Source organism: Akebia trifoliata, chromosome 12 (assembly GCF_017979445.1).
Source record: "Akebia trifoliata isolate Shusen 1 chromosome 12, ASM1797944v1, whole genome shotgun sequence".
NCBI lineage: Eukaryota > Viridiplantae > Streptophyta > Magnoliopsida > Ranunculales > Lardizabalaceae > Akebia > Akebia trifoliata.
The window spans coordinates 1,361,636-1,386,228 of record NC_141386.1 but is presented as its reverse complement, the minus strand read 5'-3'; the positions used below and the strand labels follow the sequence as shown (position 1 = coordinate 1,386,228).

At 35.4% G+C, this 24,593-nt stretch overlaps 2 protein-coding genes across 3 annotated transcripts; both read left to right on the top strand.

The window, feature by feature from the left end:
* The first annotated feature begins 514 nt into the window (after nucleotides 1-514).
* Nucleotides 515-13,640, top strand: LOC147388504 (putative phospholipid-transporting ATPase 4). The gene is made up of 11 exons (XM_086418362.1): nucleotides 515-713; nucleotides 1,193-3,126; nucleotides 3,219-3,329; nucleotides 3,987-4,263; nucleotides 10,022-10,110; nucleotides 10,244-10,331; nucleotides 10,477-10,686; nucleotides 10,820-10,945; nucleotides 11,712-11,810; nucleotides 11,943-12,134; nucleotides 12,762-13,640. Exons 2-11 carry the CDS (start codon nucleotides 1,352-1,354, stop codon nucleotides 13,431-13,433), a joined length of 3,639 nt encoding a protein of 1,212 aa, XP_086274488.1. The 5' UTR covers nucleotides 515-713; nucleotides 1,193-1,351; the 3' UTR covers nucleotides 13,434-13,640.
* Nucleotides 13,641-17,267: 3,627 nt separating this feature from the next.
* LOC147388503 (casein kinase 1-like protein 1) lies at nucleotides 17,268-23,336 on the top strand. Of its 2 annotated transcripts, XM_086418314.1 has the most exons (11): nucleotides 17,271-17,667; nucleotides 17,749-17,789; nucleotides 20,674-20,743; nucleotides 20,990-21,138; nucleotides 21,233-21,328; nucleotides 21,422-21,492; nucleotides 22,185-22,246; nucleotides 22,449-22,512; nucleotides 22,603-22,687; nucleotides 22,765-22,891; nucleotides 23,003-23,336. In XM_086418314.1, the coding sequence occupies exons 1-11, from the start codon at nucleotides 17,592-17,594 to the stop codon at nucleotides 23,101-23,103; spliced, it is 942 nt and encodes a 313-aa protein (XP_086274440.1). In that variant the 5' UTR covers nucleotides 17,271-17,591; the 3' UTR covers nucleotides 23,104-23,336. The 2 variants fall into 2 exon arrangements, with proteins under 2 accessions (XP_086274439.1, XP_086274440.1); XM_086418313.1 differs by having other exon boundaries at nucleotides 17,268-17,667; nucleotides 22,449-22,687.
* Nucleotides 23,337-24,593: the final 1,257 nt, after the last annotated feature.

Here is a 24,593-nt window from a genome sequence, read left to right as displayed (position 1 = left end):
AGGCAACATACTTTAAAATCGTGCAAGATAAAATCCAGAACGAACATTATCTAATATAGGTCAAGGGCATCACAAAATTGTGATTCGAATTGGGTTCCACCCTAAGTTGGCAAATCAGGTTTCACCTATCGATTAAATCGTAAGTTGGTAAGCAACGAATTCAACGAACCCGATAAGAAAAATACAATAAATTTATAAAATTAGAATTATATTTATAACTTATATGCTTGAATTATATATATGTACAATCAAATCGAACGAACCAACTAACTTAACCGAACTACGGAATAGACTGAATTCATTCTAAAGTGGTGAACCATGAACCGTGAACCTAAATATAAATCGACCGAACCCACGAAACAGGTAGCGTAGTCCACGTGGGGGCAAAAACAAACCAGAAGTTGGATAGTTACAAAATCGTGAAGTACAAGATCATGATTAAAAATTCAAAAATTAATGACTTATAAATAGAATAAAAAAAGTTTCGAAAAGTTTAAAACTAATGACAGACCGGGAAACCTGCAATGTGGTTCGAACGAAGAGAGCGAAGAACGGAAGAATTACCGCCAAAACTCGCTCTCTCTCTCTCCACCCGAAATCAGAGCTTGTGATCTGATGCGAGGAGCTTTAATGTTGATGAATCATTTACAGATATTATATCTTGAAGATTGATGAGGAGGTTTTGATCTCTTCGTTTTTCTTCATGATTCGAGGTACATTCTCTATTGATTCTTAAATGGATCGATTTGTTATTTTCTTTAGTTTTCATTTTTTATTTTTTTAATTCTTCGTGTTTGGAGATCGTTTGTTAGGTTTAACATGGAGATTGTTTAGTACATCTTATAGTTTTCTTGGATTTTATATTTTGATTCGTAAAATTTAAAGCTTTAGTTCAGATATGAAATATGGGTTTTGGTTTTGTTCTTCAAATCTAGATACCCTATTCGTTTTTCTTTTAAATTGTATTATAATATTTAGATCTGTAAAGAATTTGGTAATTGTGAGTCTTGACAGTTATTTACTTCTATTTTTAATAGAGAAATTTGGGTTCCAAAATTCTCAAATTTGTGGTTGCATACTTGCATTAGCCTTGTGAAATTTTAATTTATCGTCTCTGAATGCTAATTAACTCCTAAAATTTGGATGTATAATTTTTTATTTTTTATTTGTATTTCGGGGTTGAAAATTTCAGATTATTCTTCACTACAATGCACTATCCTCTACAATGCAAGTTATTGAATCAATCTTGATGGGAGGACTTGTGCAGAGCTTCTGGTTTATGCAGAAAGCTTTAATTTTTATGATGGATTCTAGTCAAATTTAATTGACTGAGTTAATTAAAGCTTAAAGGATGCCATTGGGCGGCCGAATTAAGGAGAAGCTCCGATGGAGCAAACTCTACACTTTCTCTTGTATTCATCCACACCTACATGAATTAGAGGGACCATATTCTCTCCAAGGCCCGGGTTTCTCACGTGTCGTCCACTGTAATCAACCACGTTTCAACCGTGTACCTCTTAACTACCCGTCGAATTATATATCGACAACGAAATACAATGTCCTCACTTTCCTTCCCAAGGCAATCTTTGAGCAATTTCGGCGAGTCGCCAACATGTACTTTCTTATGGCTGCATGTTTGTCACTCACACCCGTAGCTCCATTCTCTGCCATGAGTATGATTGCCCCTCTTGCCTTTGTTGTCGGGCTTAGTATGGCGAAGGAAGCTTTAGAAGATTGGCGTAGATTTATACAGGATATGAAGGTTAATAGCCGAAAGGTTAGTATACACAAAGGAAATGGTGTATTTGATTTAAAAACATGGCAGAAGATTCGAGTGGGAGATGTGGTGAAAGTGGAGAAAGATATGTTTTTTCCCGCAGACTTGCTTTTGTTGTCATCAAGTTATGATGATGGGATTTGTTACGTGGAAACGATGAATTTGGATGGTGAGACAAATCTTAAGGTTAAGAGATCTTTGGAGGTAACTTTGCCCTTAGATGATAATGAAGCTTTCAAGGATTTTAGGGGAATGATTAGATGTGAAGACCCAAATCCTAACCTCTACACTTTTGTGGGTAATCTTGAATATGATCGCCAAGTCTATGCTCTTGACCCTAGTCAGATTCTTCTAAGAGATTCAAAGCTTAGAAACACGACTTATGTGTATGGAGTGGTAATATTCACAGGCCATGATAGCAAAGTCATGCAGAACTCAACAAAATCTCCCTCTAAAAGGAGCACAATTGAAAAGAAAATGGACTACATCATATATTTCCTTTTTACCCTTCTTGTTTTGATCTCAGTAATCAGCTCAAGTGGCTTTGCTGTAAATATAAAGTTTGGGATGCCAGATTGGTGGTACATGCAACCGCAAGATAGCACGAATTTGTTCAATCCATCAAAGCCTGCCTTGTCGGGCATTTTCCATCTGGTTACCGCTCTTATCCTATATGGATATTTGATACCCATTTCGCTCTATGTTTCAATCGAGGTTGTTAAGGTCTTGCAAGCATCGTTCATTAACCAAGACTTGCACATGTACGACGAAGAAACAGGAACACCCGCGTTCGCACGGACATCAAATTTGAATGAAGAACTTGGTCAGGTTGACACAATACTATCTGATAAGACGGGCACTTTGACATGCAATCAGATGGATTTTCTGAAATGTTCTATTGCTGGTGTTTCTTATGGTTTGAGTTCTAGTGAAGTTGAACTTGCCGCAGAGAAGCAGATGGCCTTTGATCTTAGTGGGAAGGATTCAGAGATTTCTAGCAATGCGTCAGAAATTGAGCTGGAGACGGTCATTACTTCTAAGGATGTAAAGGAGATCAAACCTGTGATTAAAGGGTTCAGCTTTGAGGACAGCCGACTGATGGGTGGAAATTGGTTAAAAGATGCGAATGCGGATGCCATTTTGTTATTCTTTCGGATATTGGCACTTTGTCATACTGCAATTCCTGAGATTAATGAGGAAACCGGCAGTTTCAACTATGAAGCAGAATCACCCGATGAAGGAGCTTTTTTGGTTGCAGCGAGGGAGTTTGGTTTTGAGTTCTGTAGAAGAACGCAAACAAGTGTTTTTATCCGTGAAAGATATCCTTCTAATGGACAGCCAACTGAAAGGTTGGGATTTGAACATCTTTACTTATTTCAGCCTAGGTTGGTGTTTGTTGCTCATTTTTGGTTCTCTTATCTGTCGACTGGAACATTTTCAGGGAGTTCAAAGTTCTGAATCTAATGGAATTCAGTAGCAAACGAAAGCGAATGTCTGTAATTGTGCAGGATGTTGATGGGAACATTCTTCTTTTGTGCAAAGGTGCCGACAGGTCTGATTCACCATACCCATTCTGTTGTGTATCTGTGTGCACAATGAAGGAAGTGGATGTTCTCTCTCTCTCTCTATTATATGTATATATATAGTGATATTATGAATAGCTTCTAAAGTGTGGTGGTGGTATAAAAAAAACCACGTTAAACTAGTTGAATTCCTTTAATTTATCTTTATTATCTCAAATCATTCATTCCCATCCAGTCAAAAGATGTCTTTGTTTGATTGAATGAGTTGATTTGTTCATGAATCTCCAGATAAAAAAGATCTTTCTTATCAATTTTATCAATTATTTGATGATCATTAGTCTCAGTCTGAGTGTTTTTATTGATGCTGTCTCTGGTATCCATATTGGTCCAGTCCTCACTGTCGATTTTTTTCTAAAACAAAATTTAAAATTCTCCAATCAAAACATTTTCTATCCGGATTTTCTCCGTATCAATAATATAATCTTCTCTTAGATAATCACTAATAGCTACACCATCTAGCACATAAAAAAATTCGGAGATGTCTAAGACCTCTATGACTTGTAATGGTGATCCAAAAATAAACGAGTCCTTATGTTCATAATTGATATATATTCCTTGTTTTACTGAGATATGATTATGTTTTCTTTTCTTGCTAATTACATAATTCCTTTGCTGAAACAATGCAGCATCATACTTGACCGGTTATCAACAAATGGAAGACAATATGAGGAGGACACAAGAAAGAATTTGAATGAATATGGAGAAGCAGGTTTGCGGACTTTAGCACTTGCATATAGGAGGCTTGAAGAGCCTGAGTATCTTGCTTGGAGTAGTGAGTTTCAAAAAGCAAAGACTACTATTGGGGCTAATAGAGAAGCTATGCTTGAGCGTGCATCAGATATGATGGAAAGGGATTTGATTCTCATTGGTGCGACTGCTGTCGAGGACAAACTACAAAAAGGGGTGAGTCATGTTTTTGATAGATAAAAGGGGCAAATTATTTTCAATTCAGTGCCTTAATCAACATACATTCTAAGGATGTCAAACCATGGGATGAAGTCTGAAGTCACCCTAGTCCTGGGGCTTGGGTGGACCACAGTTGTTCGCCCCTCCTCTATGAATTGCAATCTGGTATAAAGAAAAGCAATTCATGCTATGATTCTGTCTCGGTTCATGTAGTGTAGTGAACCAGATACCAGCATAATTTCTATCCCAATCATTGTTGTTTGTTTACTTCTCATGTTGGGTTCAGAGAATAAAATTTGCGTGAATCGAGCTGTGAAAATACTATGCATTTGCTTGAGAAATTCTAGTACATCTCTTCGTCTCCCTTCTCATATATATAAATGTGTTATCTCTTTTATGCTTCCCTTAGATATTTTCAATATAAACTTTAGCTTCTCTTTAGCATAAGAGTTATCATTGAGGCTCCATCATCAAATCCTTCAATACTTTTTTGCATGCTTTTGGAACATGAATACTTGATGGTTATAGTTTGATTAGTATGACACTTGAACTTAATATCACGATGGTTTTCAGGCGTGATAATCTTTGGGATGTGTGTATGTGTGTTTAGTTTGTTATTTTAATATGCAATATATATTATTTTTATTAATGATTGCTTATTTATCAAATTTTTAGATTTTGGATTATTATTTTCATTTTACTTCTCTATAAGTAGGAATTATTAACATTATGGTTGTATTTGTAGCTTACTTACATGCTTGATATATATAAACAAATCAAATTTGTTGGAAAAATTATGATGGAGGAAGAAAATTAACTTCTAGACTCGAAAAGATTCGATCTCTTTTAGACAAATATTCTCCCCTACTGGTTGAACCAAAGTACACAAGGGATCAATGAACAAATGCCTTCAGGATACAAAGAAGCCTTACACTTAATATACTAAATCAGATTATGTACGATTTGATTTAGCCTAGAACACTCGGAAAAATAAGAAACTGATTATGCCTAGATCTTAAGCTTAGAGAGAGGAGAATACAAAATTTTTTAGGGTATGTTTGATTGCACATGAAAAATAAGGTGGAAAATCAATTTCCATGGAAAATGACATTTTTCAAGTGTTTGATTGCACATGGAAATGGAATTCATTTTCCACCCCATTCAAAAAGTCCACTAAATCATGGATTTCACTTTCCCACCCATATGGGTGGGAAAATGAAATCCACCCATGTTTTCCATCATCAATTATTCCGTACCACCACCACCACCATTACACTAACCTTGCCGCCGTCGTCACCATCGTCGTCGCCGTCAGTTCCGTCTCCGACCACCTTCTCTCTCTCTTTTCTTATTTTTCTTCTTCTCCATCCCTCACCTCCTCCGCCACCACCACCACCACCACCAAGTTCTCCCCCCATTTTCCTCACTTACCTTCATCGTCGCCGCCGCCACCATCGTCGTCGTCGCCACCGTCACCGTCGTCGTCGCCACCGCCTCCAACATCGTCGTCATAGCAGCCACCGCCGCCGTCGTCGCCGCCACCGTCGCCCTCGTCGTCGCCACATCCTCCTTCTCCTCTTCTTATTTTTTCTCATATTTTTTTCATGATTTTATCCAAGTGAAATCAAACAATGGAATTTGATTTTCCAACCCTACCTATTTTCCACAACTAATTTTCCATGGATTTCAAATTCCATGGAAAGTGACTTTCCATGCAATCAAACATACCCTTAGTGTAGAAATCTGAATTCTGGTTGGCTTTATATAACCATTTCTGTGTCTGTTGACCAAGAGTCATGATTTAATGTCTCTTGGTCTAATAGCCGTTAGATTGTGCCTTATTTGAGATCTAACGATCCAGATTGCATCCTATCAAAAAAATGTGTCTCATGTCTTTTAACTAATACTTTTAGTTGAATCTGTTTGATCTAGTGGCTCTGAATGCGTTCGATCAGTTGCCATTTGATCTAACGGATCCGATCGTTCCTGATCGGATACCAAACATGAATTAACACACCTGATCGATTCTGATTAGGTACAATTATGAATCAACGCATATGATTGTTTCTGATCAGGTACTATATCGATCCATCGCACCTGATCATTCTGATCAGGTACTACCTTGATCGAACGCATCGGATCGTTCTCGATCCGGTATTATTTCGATCCATCGTATCCGATCGGTTTCCGATCGGATACTAACTTGATCACGCGGTGCTGATCGCACCCGATCCATCACACGTGATGGATCAACCACAACCGTTGGATGGTTTCGTATCCCGAAAACTTTAAGACTCCCCAGCTCCTCGCCACGATGCGTACGTGCAAAGTGCGCCCTAAACACCCAATTGCCTTGGTGCTTCGCACCACCTCAAAGCACTGGATCAAAGCCTAAAGGTGTGATACAAATACAACTAACTATGTTGGCCATTACTTATAAGGTACACCACTTTCTTACTTGTGAGCGATGTAGGACTAAACCTTATATATACACAAAAACCTCAAAACAAACCTAAGAAAAAACAAACCAATAAACCTTATTTTATTTTAAAATATTCAACAAATATTAGCCAACCAGTGAACTAAGAAACAAATTATCTCTTCCCGCCCCTGCGACCTGGGTTTGTTTGAGAGTGACAAATTGCAAACCTGAATTCAAATTGAGCGAAGCAGGTAACAAATGGGTGGACCCTTAACAGGTCTTATCTTTATGTACCCTGTCCATTAAGAAAGGCCCAAATGAAACCCATTAATGGCTTTGCCCAACTTGTTCTACTTGTGAGTAGACTCCGGAAGGAGTCTCATTAGTTTATTTTAAAATCGTACTTTAGGAGTTATTGTTTCGTATGTTTTTTTCAGTTTTATGTTTGCTGTAGAAGGTTTTTTTTTTCCTTGAATTTGAGCAGTACTACGAGAATAATAAAGGATGTTTTTCGTCACCTCCATAAATACCCATTCCTGCTTACTCATAGTTGAATAGTTTGAAGAGTGTGATTGTTGGTAACTTCGCTGATTGTTGAGGGTATTTCCCAATTTGAGTGATTCTCCTTCAATGTTGTGAATCCGTCAAATTTTAGGGTCTCTCTTGAAGGGTAAGATGTTGATCTCAACGTCGATTCTCAAAAAATGCAGAAATAAGAACTTAATAATAGAGAATTGAATCTGAAAATGCCCAAAAACTGTATAAAATACATACCTCCAGCCATTGATTTTCACACTCTTACGCTGCGGATCTTTCGGTCTTGATTTGGCACTTCCAAAATCTGATTCACTCTTAATCGATGGTGTAAAATGAAGGAGAGATTGAAAGAGTGAGTGAGTTTTGGGGATCAAACGGAGTTTAAATAACCAGATTTGATTGAGGCTTCCATCAAATACTCGTCCACATCTCGGTTGGTTGCCACAGCGTGATAGATTCGTGGGTCACGTTTCTTAACGTCAGGAAACGTGATGGTTGAAGACACTGTGGGCTACTAAATAACTCCGAAAGAGAGGGGTTTTGGGTTTTTAGATATATCCGTAAGAATCGGAAGCTAACATAAGATTCTTTTATTGCATCCCTTGTTTCTCTTTTTTCCTTGTACTCCTTGTTACTATTTTTGAGCAGCTACCATATATTTTTTTACTTGATCAATTAAAAGACTTGTGCCTTACATCAATGTTTAGTATTAGAGCAAGTTTTCTCCTGGAACGTTTGAGTAAAAGGAGTTGTCCACATTGTTCAAATCTTTCGGATTTTCAGATGCAATAGAATCCTTGGGACTTGAAATTTGATCCATCAATTTATGAATCCAGTTCATCTACTTGTCACTAGGTTACCTTGAGCCACTTGTTTAATCAGGGACTCCTGGCTGCAGGAACACATTATATTGCAGGTAGGTAGGTGTCACTGTCCATTGGTTTACACTATGGACAGGGTTTTAAGTTTGAGACAATATCAAGTTGGCTCATTTGAATCAACTTAGAATTGTGACGGGTTGATTTAAAACAAAAATGTCAGTCTAGATCAGCCTGCCTTGGCTTTGACTTTGTACTGTCTCGATCTGTGTCTAAATTTTGATTCATCTTGACTCAGTTCCTGATTGTCTGATTCTACTTGGTAGGACAGTAGAAATGCTATGTACAATACTCAAAAGCATTACTGCAGGTCCTCCTTCACTGCAAGTCATGTCCACAAAATTGCAACGAACTACCCTCCTTTGATTGGAAAAATAATATCAAATAATGAATGATAATCACTCCGACAACTTTCATTTCATTCAAATATGAAGTAAACGTGTATATGACACGAATAATACAATTAGTCTTCCATAGGAATTCCTTGCAGATATGTTGGCTATGATCACATAACAAAGCAAGGTATTTGATAATGAAAATAGGTTATCCCTTTACTATGTCTTAACAAAAATAAGTCCATCAACCTTGCATAACTGGGGTTACTATTCAAGACAATGCTACTATTGTTCAAACAAAATAACGATCATATAGGCCACAAAGATACCACTAGGAGGCGGGGGCGATTGGAAATCAAACCTTAGGAACTTCTTCAATTGGAATGGAATGACCAATACAGTAAAAAAAATTCAATATGTAGTCGCTAAGATGGAAGGTTTAGCTTTGCTTTGGTGCATAAGCAAATTGAGCATGAGAGTAGGACACAGAAAAGTGACAACCTGTGAGATGAATAAGCAATTATAAATTAACCTTTTTCCTTTCGATTACAAATACCACACAAATGTTTAACTCTGAAAATTACAAGTAGGTAAAATGTTTGTGAAAGATTGTATCAAAAAGCTCTATGATTTTTCAACACGTGCAGGGGTTTGAAGGTGGATAAGTGCTAGCAGTTGTGTACAGTTCATGATTGAAGCCTCATGTTCAAAATGGTATTTCATCAAATTGATTATACGCACTTGAGGATCATAATATGTTGCATGAGCAAGCCATTTTGTTATCTCAGGCTTCCTAACAATATCTCGGGCGATGAGTTGCAATCTTGATTTGCCTCAAAGGGGGGCTGTTACAAATAAGTTCTAATCAACTTATTTTAGGGTGCAGAAGTAAAAGCAAGGTATCGCAGCAGGAGTATGAGTCACACCTGTGATAGAAGGTTCATGCAACAAAATGTTAGTTTAGTAGCTAAATATTAATTTAGGACTTACTATTTTATATTTTATTAGTTTGTATTGGCCGTAGGAATTTTCTATTTCAAATTTGATTACTATTAGTAGAATCTTCGAGGTTTCCATTCAGCACCTCCAAATACCCATATTCTCATAGGTTCATGAGTTAGGCTACTGGAAATGTTTTTTCTCGTTTGTAAGGTGGAATATCCCATTTTAAGGACTGATTTCTTTTGAATATGTGATTCATTTGCTTCTATGATTGATTGGTCTAAAGTCTTTAAGGAATATTGGGGAATATTTTTTGAGGATTTTCTTGTAAGATGGGATAGGATCTGTAATCTTAGTGAGGATTAGCTTGTGTTTTTGGAGTTGTTGTGCTTTGGTTTGGGTTTGCTTTGTTGTAAGGACGGTCACCTCGACCTCCCTTTTTTTCCTTTTTTAAATAAATAAAATTGTCTTTGCTTATAAGAAAAAATGATTGATTGATGTGGGGTTTAAGATATTTCCACTTCATTTTGTTTCTCATCTACAGTTTGCTTCATTATTTTGGGTTAATCAATCAAAACCGTGCTGTCCTGCGTCACATTCTTTTGGTTCTTTTTAACTTCTCTTTTTTTCCTTCTCAATAGGTTCCTCAATGTATAGACAAACTAGCACAAGCTGGTCTCAAGATCTGGGTGTTGACTGGGGACAAGATGGAAACTGCAATCAACATAGGGTTTGTCTCTTCCACATTGCAAAAACACTCTCCAATCTTAAACTTTTTTTACAGAAAAGCACTTCGGAAACCTCTTCACATTGTAGGACGCTACTACATATCACTAAAATGATTTTTTTTTTATGTGATTCAGATTTGCATGCAGTTTACTTCGGCAAGGCATGAAGCAGATCTGTTTAACTGTAATGAACACAGATTCGGCAACACATGATGCCAACATGGTAATGGGTTTTTCCATTTCCTTAGGACAGTTTTACATGTCTTTAGAAAACACAAGCACTCACACAAAGAGAGAAATGGAAACCAAGAGTGCATGCCATTGTATTTTGATGTTAGGTTTTTGCTGATTGTTTGATTACCGATCAGGCTGTGAAAGAGAACATTTTGTTGCAAATCACCAATGCCTCTGACATGATCAAGCTTGAAAAGGACCCTCATGCTGCTTTCGCTTTAATTATCGATGGGAAAACTCTATCTTATGCTCTAGAGGATGATATGAAGCATCATTTCTTGAGATTAGCTGTTGATTGTGCATCTGTCATATGCTGTCGTGTCTCTCCAAAGCAGAAAGCACTGGTAGGATATTTCTGCCTTCAATTGATGGAGTTGCCATTTATAGTAGGGATAAGATTTGAATAATGTTTTGTAAATGATATTCATTTTAAGGGAGATCGTAATGTGGCTTTTTTCCATTGGGGTTTGGCATTAGGTGACAAGATTGGTAAAAGAAGGATCGGGAAAAATAACTTTAGCCATCGGTGATGGTGCAAATGATGTTGGTATGATTCAAGAGGCAGACATTGGCGTTGGTATCAGTGGGGTAGAAGGGATGCAGGTTTGTAACATACAAGCAGGCAATTTATTGAATGTTTTGGTTAATGAAAAAACTGATACGGTATCGGTCGATACATTTGACACAAACCGATTCATTTCTATGCATACTTGATACATTCCCGAACATTGAATGTTTTGGGGTTGATGTTTCGTATCGATCTCGTCCGATACTGATATGTATCGAGCAAATACATTCAGATATTTTAAGCCATGGTTATGATGCTGAAGTTTCATGGAAATTCATAGTTTTGATTTGCATTCTGATTGGATCTTATGTGCTTGAGCTGCTGTTTCCTTGGCATTTACCATCTGTCAGTTGATCTCCAGAGGAAGGAAATGTTCATGTGATTAACTTTTGATTATTGTGTAGTTGTTTGGACACCCACTATGCTATGACTTAGAAATAATCTGAAATTTGAGACCTTTTGGAAATAATATGTCCAGTAAAAATCTTAAAAAATACAATGCCACCTTAACCTCTCACCCCCTCCCCACCTCTGAAAGGTAATGTTATCCACCATTTGTGATTGCAAGTAACTCCTCATGGTTAATGTTTTATCTAGAGAGATTCTATTGCCACACCAAATGTAAATCACCAAAGAATTAGCACATATCTTGGGGTGCCATTAGTAAAAGTTGGTGTGGCAATAGAAGCTCTCTTTTATCTATGGTGGCAAGTTAGAAGTGTTTCACAGTTTTGCTTTCATTAAGGTATGTATTGCTTCTTGAAGGTATCGTCATGCTCACAAATCTTCAGCTTTTTGCAGGCTGTAATGGCTAGTGACTTCTCTATTTCCCAGTTTCGGTTTCTGGAGAGACTTCTGGTTGTCCATGGTCACTGGTGCTATAAGAGGATTGCCCAAATGGTAAGATCAAAGAGTTCCCCTTCATGTCGTACTTACGATTTAAATACAAAACTAATGCATTTTACATAGATATGTGTATGTGCGACCTAAAACTAATGCCAATTCTTTTGAACTACATGGCATTGCATTCAGGTCTGTTATTTTTTCTACAAGAATATAGCCTTTGGCCTCACTCTCTTCTACTTTGAGGCCTACACTGGCTTTTCTGGGCAATCAGTCTACGATGACTGGTACATGATACTATTCAATGTCATTCTCACTTCCTTGCCCGTCATTTCACTTGGAGTTTTCGAGCAAGATGTTTCTTCTGAAGTCTGCTTACAGGTTAGTTTCCCATTATGGTCCTTTAAATCAGTATTTCATTATTTCATCCATCATCAATATAGTTATTTTTGAGACTTCAAATCTCATCTAGAGGCAATGTCTCGGTTAGGAGAAAACCAAGACGCCTTGACCTATACACTATGAAGCATTCGGAGAAACCAAAACATTGAATGTTCCAGTGTCAATTTTTCTTTTTCCTGTTTCGGCCGAAACCAGAATGTCCCAGCCAAAAAACATTCCGAGCTGTTAAGTAGGGCATAAAATGGACCGGATTTTATCTGAAATCCAAATTTAGCAGATTTGGCTCCCTTGGAGTAGATCTGAATAAAAATGGGTCGGATATGGATTAATGTCCCATGATCCGAGTCAGATTCGGTCCGGATACAGAACCATCCATATATCCACCTAGATCCGAATGATATATTGTTTGAAAAGTGAAATCAAAATGATTCGGATATGGTTTATCTAGTAGGATTCAAGTCGGATTTGGATTTGGGTCCATATAAAGAAATTTGGATACGGATATACTCAGATCCGGCCCGAATTCGACCCATTGAAGCCCTACTGTTAAGAAACTCTAAACCATGGTTGTATTAATAGCTATTTATATAATGTACCTTTTTGCAGTTCCCAGCACTATATCAGCAAGGACCGAGAAACTTGTTCTTTGATTGGTCTAGGATATTCGGATGGATGGTGAACGGTCTCTATTCATCCCTCATCATCTTCTTTCTCAACATAGGCATTGTCTATTATCAGGCTTTCCGCGTAGGAGGCCAGACAGCGGACATGGCTTCCGTAGGAACCACCATGTTCACTTGCATCATTTGGGCCGTCAACTGTCAGATTGTCCTTATAATGAGCCATTTCACTTGGATCCAACATGTCTTCGTCTGGGGCAGCATTGTCACTTGGTACCTCTTTCTCCTATTCTATGGCATGGTCTCACCGATCATCTCTGGGAATGCCTACGGAATCCTCGTCGAAGCTCTTGCCCCCGCACCCATTTATTGGTCCATCACTGTCTTAGTAACTGCCGCGTGTAATCTCCCCTACTTGGCATACTTATCCTTCCAAAGATCATTCAACCCCATGGACCATCACGTAATCCAAGAGATCAAACACTACAAGAAAGACGTTGAGGATCAGCACATGTGGACAAGGGAGCGGTCGAAAGCAAGGCAGGAGACTAAGATAGGATTGACAGCGAGAGTGGATGCGAAGATCAGACACTTGAGAGGGAGGTTGCATAAGAAGTGCTCAACATTGGGTTTGCAAAATGTAAAACCTGTTTCATAGCAGTGGCTGGATCTTTTCCTTCCCAACTCTTCTTGAATTTTATTATTTCTCGGCTCTTCGCGCCATTTGTTTACGTGGGTTGGTTCACATTATGTCAGAGCATTTGATGTTGTTATCTGTAAAATATTTATAAAGGTTTGCTGAATTTGCAACTTAAGAAAATGGTCAATATTTATTACATAGAAAATTTGAAAATATTCTTGATAGGTCGAAGATTTTGTGTACTTGAGATTTGTGTTATAATGTCTCTTTGATGATTATATAAGAATTGTTCGTTCTACTAAACAATTCTTATAAATGTCATCGTCATCGTCATCGTCATCATCATCAAAGTGCTATCCCAAAGATTTGGGGCTAATTGAACAAATCATGTTCCTTCATTTAATTTTTTCTAGAATCTCGTGTTCAATCAAATTCTTTTAAATGTAATTTATCTTATTTTTCTAAATTTATTAGCATTTTAAATTATGAAATACCTTTTTCAGCACAGTATTTATTGGAATTTTAGAAGTGTGGTTGTTAGGATTGACATGAGACATGATTCCTCAGCAAACCTTGCTTAAGGGATTAAAGCAAATTATACATTAAAAAAAAATGAGGAAAGGGAATTTGATGCAAAAGTCTCACACATTATGGCATCAATTCTAAGACTTCATCAAACCTAGAAAGTTGGCACATTCGGCTTATAAACAGATATGAGCATTAGATTTTGAGTATAAAAAAATATTATTATGAAATGTGGATGCTTTTTAGGGCTTCCACTCCTTGAGATGTGTGAGATCTTTGAAGAAATCAATTAATCTATGATCTTTAGACCTTGCTCTTTGAACCCTTAATCTCCAGACCTTTCTCCTTGGACATCGTTGACGAGGTAGGCTTCTGATACCTTGAAGGTTGAAGGAAGAAGGATAAGGCCTTAGTATGGTACCTACCAAAAGTCCTCCGAAAATTAAGTCAATAAAAATTATAAAAGGTAGAGTAAAGGAAGAAGGTTTGGGATGTGGGAGATGATGAATAGTGTGTTGTAGAGTGGTTTTCTATTTTTCGTGTGTGAGAAATGATTTTTTGAACCCTCTCTCAATCATTGAGAGGGGGTTTAATAGTCTTAAATTTGGGACAAGTGTCATCACACAATTAGTCGAGGTGTATTTCTAAATAGGATTGTGAGCTGGTTATGAATTGCTAACTCTATCTTCAGATTTTGCACCCACATCTCATTAATGCTAATACTCGAGTTGGATTTTAAGTGTTTTAACGGATTAATTGTTGAGTTGATTTAATTTTATTATTTGGGGGATGAGTGAGTAAAAGAATGTCACTGTCAACATTGTTCTGATAAGTATTTATGGATATTACATTTAATGCGAAGACTTGACACATGATCGAGTTCTGATTGTCATAAATTCTATCTTATTAAGCTCAAGGTTTACCTACCTGAGCTAACAAAATTTCATTCTGAAACATTCTCTTGGATGCTTGGACCTATTGACCTCCAAACTCTATCTCTTCTTTGCTCCAGCTTTGATGATTTGATTTCTGGGCTAGCTGTGTGGCTCTTTGAATATAATAGTTTGCTCAGTTGAAACTATACCACTCAACTCATGACAATCTTTGTATCTCGTTAGTTAATGTCGAATGTGTTAGTTAATATATGATAATTAGACAGACCCCATTGAATAAAAAAGGACGTGTGCCCTTATGTTAGAGTGTGACAAAAATGGGCTCCACATTAAAGTAAAAGTTTTGTTTGCAAATTCCTCGAAAAATATAAACTTCACATGGCATTGTAGAGTATAACATCAAACTCATGCATTTAGGGGGATAGCAAATTGAAGATATTAGGAAAAGAACAAGTACCATTTAGTTTAGTTGGTAAAATTTATGGGTGATGATATCATACATCTGGGTTTAATTCCCACCATCGCTGAGTTATAGATTTTGTTAAAAATATTTTTATCGAATAAAATATATATATATATATATGAACTCAGTACGAAAAACTCGATTTCTCAGAGTTGTTTTGGTTATGGTTCCAATTCCATCAAAGAAATCTGTCATTTTTAAAAAATTAAAAATCTCAACATGCACAATTACTTATTTTATTGGCATTTGATTGGACTAGTGACTTGATTTTTGCTAGACCATATAAGTTAAATGGTTGTCGTTCATAACAAATTAGAGTTTGATGCTTAAAGTGAAAGTGAGCTTTGGCTCTAGACAAAGTGAAACGGACGAACATGATTTATTTAACCAACCCCAAATCTTCAAAATAATACTTTGTTTATGATGATAGTAATTGGATGGATGAGATCTTCTTACAAGAAAACTTTTAGTTGGAGTTTAGGATACGTTTGGGCCAACTGGTACTAAGTCGGATCTATTATTTTGTTTTTGGGCCCACCTCTTTCTTCAGTGATTAAGATTTCAAATCTTACTAAGTTAAGTTGGGATGGGCTAAGACCCATACATATTTTTATAAATATATGAGAAATACCCGAATTTTTAAATTGTAATATGTCCCCCCACCTAAGGGTGTCAATGGATACTCGAAAATTCGAATCCAAATAATTGGATATTATCCAAGATTTTTGGATATCGGATTCGAATTTAGATAGTTTTATATATTCGAGTCCTTAACAAATACGGATTTGAATATTAACATTTCGAATTCGATAATATCAGATCCGAAATAATATATAATATATATTATTTTATTTTATTTTATTTTATTTATTATATACATAGTATAATATATAATAGGTTTTTTAAATAATAAAAAATCATTTGGATAAGGAAAAATTATGTTTTTTTTAATATATCGATTATTCAAATTCTAATCGGATATTATTCGATATCCGATAGGATAATCGGATTTGAATTCAAATTCGGATATTAGATTAAAAAAATTGGATTCAGATTCAGATATTGTTGTATCCGAATTGATAAGCATCCGTTGACAGCTCTACCCCCACCTACGTCTCCTCTAAAAAAGTTGATGTTGAATGTATCATGCGTATCGTATTGATATTTTACGAAATCGATAATTCGAAACGATACGAGATTTTAAACCTTGGTTAGGCCCACATGGATTACCAAATTTGCAATTAAACACAATAACCTTCTAGATTTCATGGAAAACATATTTTTTAAACTTGATCCAAAGTATTGAAAAATAATTTTTTTTTCAAAGTTCTTAGAATTTCTCGTCTACTATGAACTTGTAGAGTTCGATCATATTTTAGTTGGATTGGCAATGATTCGAAATATATCCGATTTCTAAATCGAACTAATCCGAAAAAACATGAAAAATCAAATTCGAATTGAAATCTTAGATTCAAAATAATTTCAAATCGAATGTACCCCAGTCTGATTTAAAAAAATCCTATCCGAATATATTTCAATAATTTTTTTTATTCTTAATTTCATATAAATATATATAGATAAAACGTTTTAGTCTTTTTTTTATTTCCTTCTATATTTGTAGTAGGAAAGTAAATTTATTAAAATTTTATATTTTTAAAATTTTTTAAACATTGATAATTTGAAAATAAGGCACGTGAGTTGAGCAGACTGGATCGGTTTTGGATTAAGGATTCACATATTCATTAATCCATTTGGATCGGGTACATCATTAAAAAAATCCAATCGGTATTGCAGTGACACTGATCCGGAATTGAACCGATCCGTTTCCAGCTTATGTTATTGGATGCCAACTTGCCAAGAGGAGAGCTCACGTCCCTTAGTTGGATTTTAAATCTTACTAAGTTAGTCAGGCTAGATTAACTCAAAGACGAAAGCGACGCACTAGCTTGCACTACTTCAAAGTTGTCTCCTCTTCGAAGAGCCCGGTTCGATTTCGAATTTTCGATTGGATCAAAGCGTGAGATGAGAAGATATATATCATAGTTTCTCTCTCTCTCGACAAAAACCATAGATCCCCCAATCGTACAATCCCATTGATCTCTCCGCGTTTCTTCAACTATAAGTCTCTCAGTTTCATCAACCAGGCGAATGATTGTTAAATTTAGATAATTGGAGACGATGAATTGCTGAAAGGGTTTTTCTTAGTGCTTTTGATTTTTGGTTTAATTGTTTCTGTAGTTAGGGTTTGAATTCAGACTTTGGGTTTTCGTTGTGATTGTGGTTTGAGCTTTTTTAATGGAACCTCGTGTGGGAAAAAAGTTCCGTCTCGGTCGTAAAATCGGTGGCGGATCCTTTGGAGAGATCTATCTTGGTTCGTTAATTTTATTTTTTTGGTTTTTTATTTGATGTTCTACGTTTGTTTTTTAAATGTGTGATTGTTCTTGTTTTGTAGGTACTAATATTCAGACTAATGAAGAGGTCGCAATTAAGCTTGTAAGCATTTTAATTTCATCTTTTATTTGTTCAATTTTACTATAAAAAACTGAACTTGCACTTGAAATTGTGGATTGTTTGATTCGAGGGAACTATTTATTTATTTGTTTATTATAATCTATTATTTTAAAGGAGTTTACTTTGATTGAAAATTCAACTAATTTTTTTGAGCTTTTATCCAAAAGGTTTTATTAATGAGTTTCTTCATCATTTTCTTTGGTGTTTTTTTTTTTTTTTTTATTCTGTTTTTTGTTTAAAATTTTTTTATTTATTTTTTATACAACCGAGTATCCCTGTAGACAGTGGACCAGGCCTGTATCCGGGCTTTGCCCATTCCATATACCATGGTCTTGTCCAAGGACTAGTCTCGGGCACGTGCAAAGCCCGCATATTGAACTCACCAGGTGAGTGAGGGTGCACTGTCGCGGGTGGCCCTTGAGGAATTAATGCTCATACTGGGTATCGAACTCACGACGTACGGGCATTAACTGCTTATCGGTCCCCCTCGGGGTTTCATTTTCTCTGTTTGGTGTGGAATACAATTCACCTCGTATGTTTGAGGCATGTTCTGATTCATTGTGGCCAATATTTGTTATTAGAGTCATGTTTTTATTTTTTGTGAAAAGATTGACCACTTGATTTTTCATTTGGGAACCGTCATAGTAGTATTGTAGAGCTTGTCTCGTTTATGGACGAGACCGAGTTGTCTTAGATGAGATAAATTATTTAACTTGGTTTTTAATTATTTATTCATAAAATAAGGTTAGATTAAATCATAAACTCATATTTTATTTAGATAATAGATAATAAATCATTAAATATTAAAATACACAAAAACCCAGTTGACTCGGCCGAGATTTTCAAAACATTGTCACACTCATCTTGTTTGTCTCGCGAGATTTTGCATATTTGAGACGTACCATCTATCCATCTGGTTCATTGACAATATCAAGATGACTCAGGCGAGTCATCTCGGTCTCAGGTGAGATTTAAAACCATGTTGTAGAGACTTCGTAGTTATAGGAAAAAAATACTTAGTAGCTGGGTTGTACTTGCATCCTTAGGTCTTCCATCTTAATTTTTTGGATGTATAAGAAATTAATTCTTACATATATGGGCCCTTTCTTAGTATCAACACCAAGTTCCTTAAAAATAGGGCAAAGAAGTGAAACTCTGGAAAAAGAGAAAAAAAGAGAGGTGCATATCAAGTGGACAAAGAATAGCTGATACCATTATTGTTTAAAATTTTATTGATTCCAATTTTTCAAAGGTGGTAGTCGGGGTGTCAATGGGTCGGTTCCGGTTCGGTTCCTAAGGAAGCTAGAACCATAACCATTATATTAGTTTGGTTCCGGTTCTTGTCAGTTCTGGGTCCAGTCCAAAATAAATGGAACCGGAACTGGAACCGCCAAAAATCACGGGTACCCATCGGTTCCGTTCTCAACTATCAAATGACATAAAAAGTTTTTCAAATCATTATATAAAAAAAAATTCTTTCAAAAAATTAACATATTAACAACAAAATTGTTAACTTAGTTATAATTTGTTATACTTAAGATTTAAATAATTATTTTTTTCAAAAATAAAAATCTATCTTTGCTAAAAGTAATAATTTTTTAGAAGAGTAATTCATTTTAAGTTTCAATCGATAATTTATATGAAAAATTGAAGAATTTTATATAACATGCATTTATTTTTTAAATAAAAAAATACCGTAAATCATCTATAATATGGAAAGAAATGACAAAATAAATCAGTTTCGAGTACCCATTGGATAGAACCTAATGGTTCCAGTTCCTATCGGTTCGGTTCCATTTTAGACCCAGTTCTAATCGGTACCAATAAAAAGGGATCCGGAACCAGGTATTCGGTTTTGGTTAAATGGGTACCCATTGACACCCCTAGGTGGTAGGCATTGGTTGAGCGAAAGGGGTTATCTAGATGCTTGAGCAACCGGTTACACACAAAATGTCATTCTTTTCCTTAATTCTTGAGATTAATATTGTGTTCTTTAAATAATAATTTCCTAGCAAAGGTTTTCGAGCATGAGATCATCGTTGATGTTATGGGTCTCTTATTATTCTACTGGAATTTTGTTTTTATTGAAGCTAGAAGGCTTTTCTTTGAGGACTGTTTGGTTAGTTGGGATTGGTTTAGTAACCGATTAAGCAGTACTTGAGTTATGCTTCTTTTTTTTTTTTTGTCTTCCTCTTTTTGGATTGATCATCTTGACCGTCCCCTCTTCAATAAATTTTTTTTTTTTAATCCATAAAAAAAAAAAAAAAGACATTCTAGCATAGAAGACTCTAATGGGTGTCTTCAACAATCTTGTTCCACATTTTTTTCTCATGCACAAGAACTCTTGCTTACTCGTAGAGAAGCAATCCTTAATCCACTCCTATCACAAGCAAGAAGAAAATATTTTTGACAATTGTATCATGTTGTTTCAGCCTAAAATAGAGCTCTTGGCTCTTGTCAGCTTTGCCTTCTAAATGAAGGAGAGAGAAGGGATCACCATTTCTTTAATACTACAATGAGAGAAGATTAGTATTGTGATGCAAAAATTCACATTAATTAAATATTTTTAAAATTAAAGAAATACCCTTTCATCACATTTTGTTCAATGGGGAAGGCACATTGAATAATAATAGGCACATAATTCTATAATATACACTTTAATCATTTTTGGGGCAGAGTACATCTGTTTATAACTGCTGTTTTCTTTGCTACATCTTTTCTATGCCATTCTTGAATTTTATGATATTTGTCGATTCTTTTTTGTAGGCATTGCTTCAGTTCCCATGCTTGCCTTAAATATTCTTTTATTTGTGGTATTAAAGATATTTTTTCTGCTTGAAAGACTTACCCCAATTATTTTCCTCAGGAAAATGTCAAAACAAAGAATCCCCAACTGCTATATGAATCAAAGATGTACAGACTCCTTGTAGGAGGAAGTAATGAAAATCTCTCTCTCTTCTTGTCAATTTATCTGTCGGAAGTTTTTTTTTTATGGGAGCTTCTATTGCCACACCAACTTTTGCTAACGCCACCCCAATTCATATGTAAATCACCAAAGAATTAGCACACATCTTGGGGTGGCATTAGCAAAAATTGGTGTGGCAATAGAAGCTCTCTTCTTTATTTGTTCTTGTCTGATGTATTCTTCTGTCTGCAACTTTTTAATTTTATAACTTTGACAGCTGGAATTCCAAACATGAGATGGTGTGGTGTTGAAGGGGATTATAATGTTATTGTAATGGATCTGCTTGGACCTAGTCTTGAAGATCTCTTTAACTTTTGTGGGCGGAAACTGTCTCTGAAGACTGTTCTTATGCTTGCAGATCAAATGGTAGGTTTTCATCTATTTTTTTTATATAAAGTTCTACAATTTTATATACCTTTGTCACTTACCGCATTTTTTGTCGTTCCAATATTCTTATTAGATTAGTCGAGTCAAATATCTTCATACCAATTCTTTGCTACATCGAGATATCAAACCAGACAATTTCCTCATGGGCTTGGGGAAGCGCACTGATCTGGTTTGCTTTTAATTTAACGTTCATTATTTCAATTGCTAGAATTTTATTTGAAGATATTTTAATTAACTTATGAGATATTGCACTTGAACGTAGGTTTACATTATTGATTTTGGTCTGGCTAAGAAGTACAGAGGAACTTCAACCCATCAACACATCGCATATAGGTAAAGTAGTTTTAATCATTTAAGTCAAATCTTGCTAGCTGGTTATAGTTGAAGAGGTGGATATACATTAGCCCTGAAGGTTATAGTCTTTGTAAGACTGACATGTGCATGTTTTTCATTGTTCGACATGACCGCTTGAAAAGCCTAATCTGCAGACAAGTCACTCGCATGTATTGTAATGTAGCATTTAGTTATAATTAAGTTAGAAGTTTACTTAAGTAGGAGTAAATATATGAATACATATAATAACAAATATATGAAATGTAAAAGAAAACATATGCTAGATACTTGGGATAAAGGTTTGAAGATAATCATGATGGCATGTACTAGGACTAGTCTCTAATCATTTGCTTCTTGCCTTAGAACACGTGAAACCATTAATCATCACTAGAACAATTGCTAGTAACATCCCATTTTTTCCCTCTTTTACATTGTGGAAGTTTCTTGGGTTCGTTATAACCTTATTAATTTGTGGCAAGTTTTAACTTCTGTTTACTACCTTTGAAATATTATTCTATTGCTTTGGTGGATTTCCTGTCTAACCTGCCATGCAAAGCAACATCTTTTTTCTCTTGTTTTGATGTTTATTATTATAGTCCTTAGTTTCAGGCTGAAATATGTTGTTAATCATAACAAATATTCCTTAACCCCCTCATTTTTTTTTGGACTTAACGTGGGTGTAAATACTGCAGAGAAAAAAAGAACTTGACTGGTACTGCACGTTACGCCAGCATGAACACCCACGTTGGCATTGGTATGTAATATACATTTTGGGATAAATGTCAATTGTTCTAAATGCTTCTTGAACAAATGTCGTTCCATTGAACGTTTGTATTATTGATTAACTTTCTTAATAAATAAATAAAAATTGTTGATACATATTTGTCTGGAATGTTTAGTCATCTCTCTAATATTGTTATTCTTTGTGTGTTTCTGACTGTTCTTGGACTACATAGAACAAAGCCGGAGGGACGATTTGGAATCTCTTGGATATGTTCTTATGTATTTCCTAAGAGGAAGGTGCATATTTCCTGCCAACCTTTTTTGTATTGTGTTTCATCACTATCATTGTTCGATCATTTGTTTAGTTGCTTTTTTTCTTCTTTGTAGTCTTCCCTGGCAGGGACTGAAAGCAGGTACTAAAAACCAGAAGTATGAGAAAATCGGTGAAAAGAAGGTTTCCACATCTATTGAGGTAATGTATGCTTACCCTTCTTTTTTTTGTGTATTACAAATTTACAATGAAATTATAACTAAAAAGTTCACTCTCAGGCATTATGTCGGGGTTATCCCACGGAATTTGCATCTTACTTCCATTACTGCCGTTCACTAAGGTTTGATGATAAGCCAGATTATGCTTATCTGAAAAGACTATTCCACGACCTTTTTATTCGTGAAGGTTTGACCATTTTTTTTTTGGTCTTTGTATACTTGTGGTATGAGATTGTATTAAGCAAATCTCATTGCATCAATATGATTCTATCTTCTCTTTATGCTTTTGTTCTTGCAGGCTTTCAGCTTGATCATGTATTTGATTGGACGATTTTGAAGTATCAACAATCACAGATTGCCACTCCTGCACGTGCTCCCGTAAGTGATGTTCTATCATGAAGGGTTTTCCTGATTTTGGTCCCATAAGAATATTTCCATCTTTATCGGCCTTTTTCTCCTGCTTGTTCATGCGGTTTGGTTCACGACCTTCAGCTCCCATTATGTCAAGAGCATTTGACATTGTTAGCTTTAAATTGTTTAAAGGTTTGATGAATTTGCACGTTACAGAGATGATTAATATTTATAATAACTCTTGACAAATTTGAAAGTACATATTCTTGATTATGTTGAAATTTTGTGTAGCTTAAATGTGTGTTATAACGTCTCTTTTAAACTATTATATAAGAATTGTTCGTTCGACAAAACAATTCTTATTAATTTCATCATCATTGAAGTGCCTTCCCAAAGATTTGTGGTCGATTGAATAAATCTTGTTCCTACGTTTAATGTTATCAAATTCTTTAAAATGTGTAATTTCTTTTATTTGTATTTATTTATTTTACTATATTTTTTAATTTATTAGCCATTTTAAATTGTGAAATACTTTTTCACAGTATTTGACCTTAAAAAATGGACTTATTCTTTATGCAATAAACTATATAGAAAATTTAATTCATTTTGTTTTATGCAAATTATCTTAAAAGTGTGGTGGTTGGGATTGGCATTGGGGAAGATTCCTCACCAAACCCTCCTTTAGGGCCTAAAGCAAATTATTAGGTCAACAAAATCCAACATATCACATCACCCAATGCAAATTAGTTGTTTCAATTAACATGAAATCTTTGGAGGAACCTCTTACCCAATTCGTTCAACATTTTCAATCTATATTATAACACTTTCGATCTATATTACGGGACATCCATGTTATAAAATACAATGGTAGATCCTACTCTCTTTGTTTCAAGATTATTCCCCAAACATTGTATATCAAGGATATCTTTGTCTTTTCTTTTCTTCAATCCAAAAAATACCCTTAACTTTATTATCTTCTTCTATCCCCCTTTTTTGATAGAGTCGGCTAGCCTAACTAAGTTAGTAAGGAGTTCATCTTAATAAGGGTCCTTGGGGCCACCTCGTGGCATCCCAAAACATGATTAAAAAAATTATATATATATGTATTGAGAGTTGGTTGGAAGTTAGGTAGTCATCCATTTTCAAAATCTTGAATCAAGCTCAAAAGAAATTATTTTTTTATTTTTTTATTTTTTGAATATGAGTTTTTCGATGAAATTTAGAAGACTGTAGTGTTTTGCTTTCCATTATTACCCCTCTCCAATTTTATTTTCTTTCTCCTTCAAAACAAGTGGTCAATTTTCAATAGATGAATGCGGATTTTGAATCTAGGTCATGGCATTAATGCAAAAACTTTATCTGACTTAGAAAGGTGATCAATTGGACCAATTAACATTAAATTTGAGTATAAAAAATAATTAAACTAAAAGATTGGCTTATAAATTTGTGGAAAAATAAAAATTTCGTATGGCAATGTAGAGTATGATAAAAACTCTTGCGTGTAAGGGAATGGTGAATTCCAAATACTACGACAAACA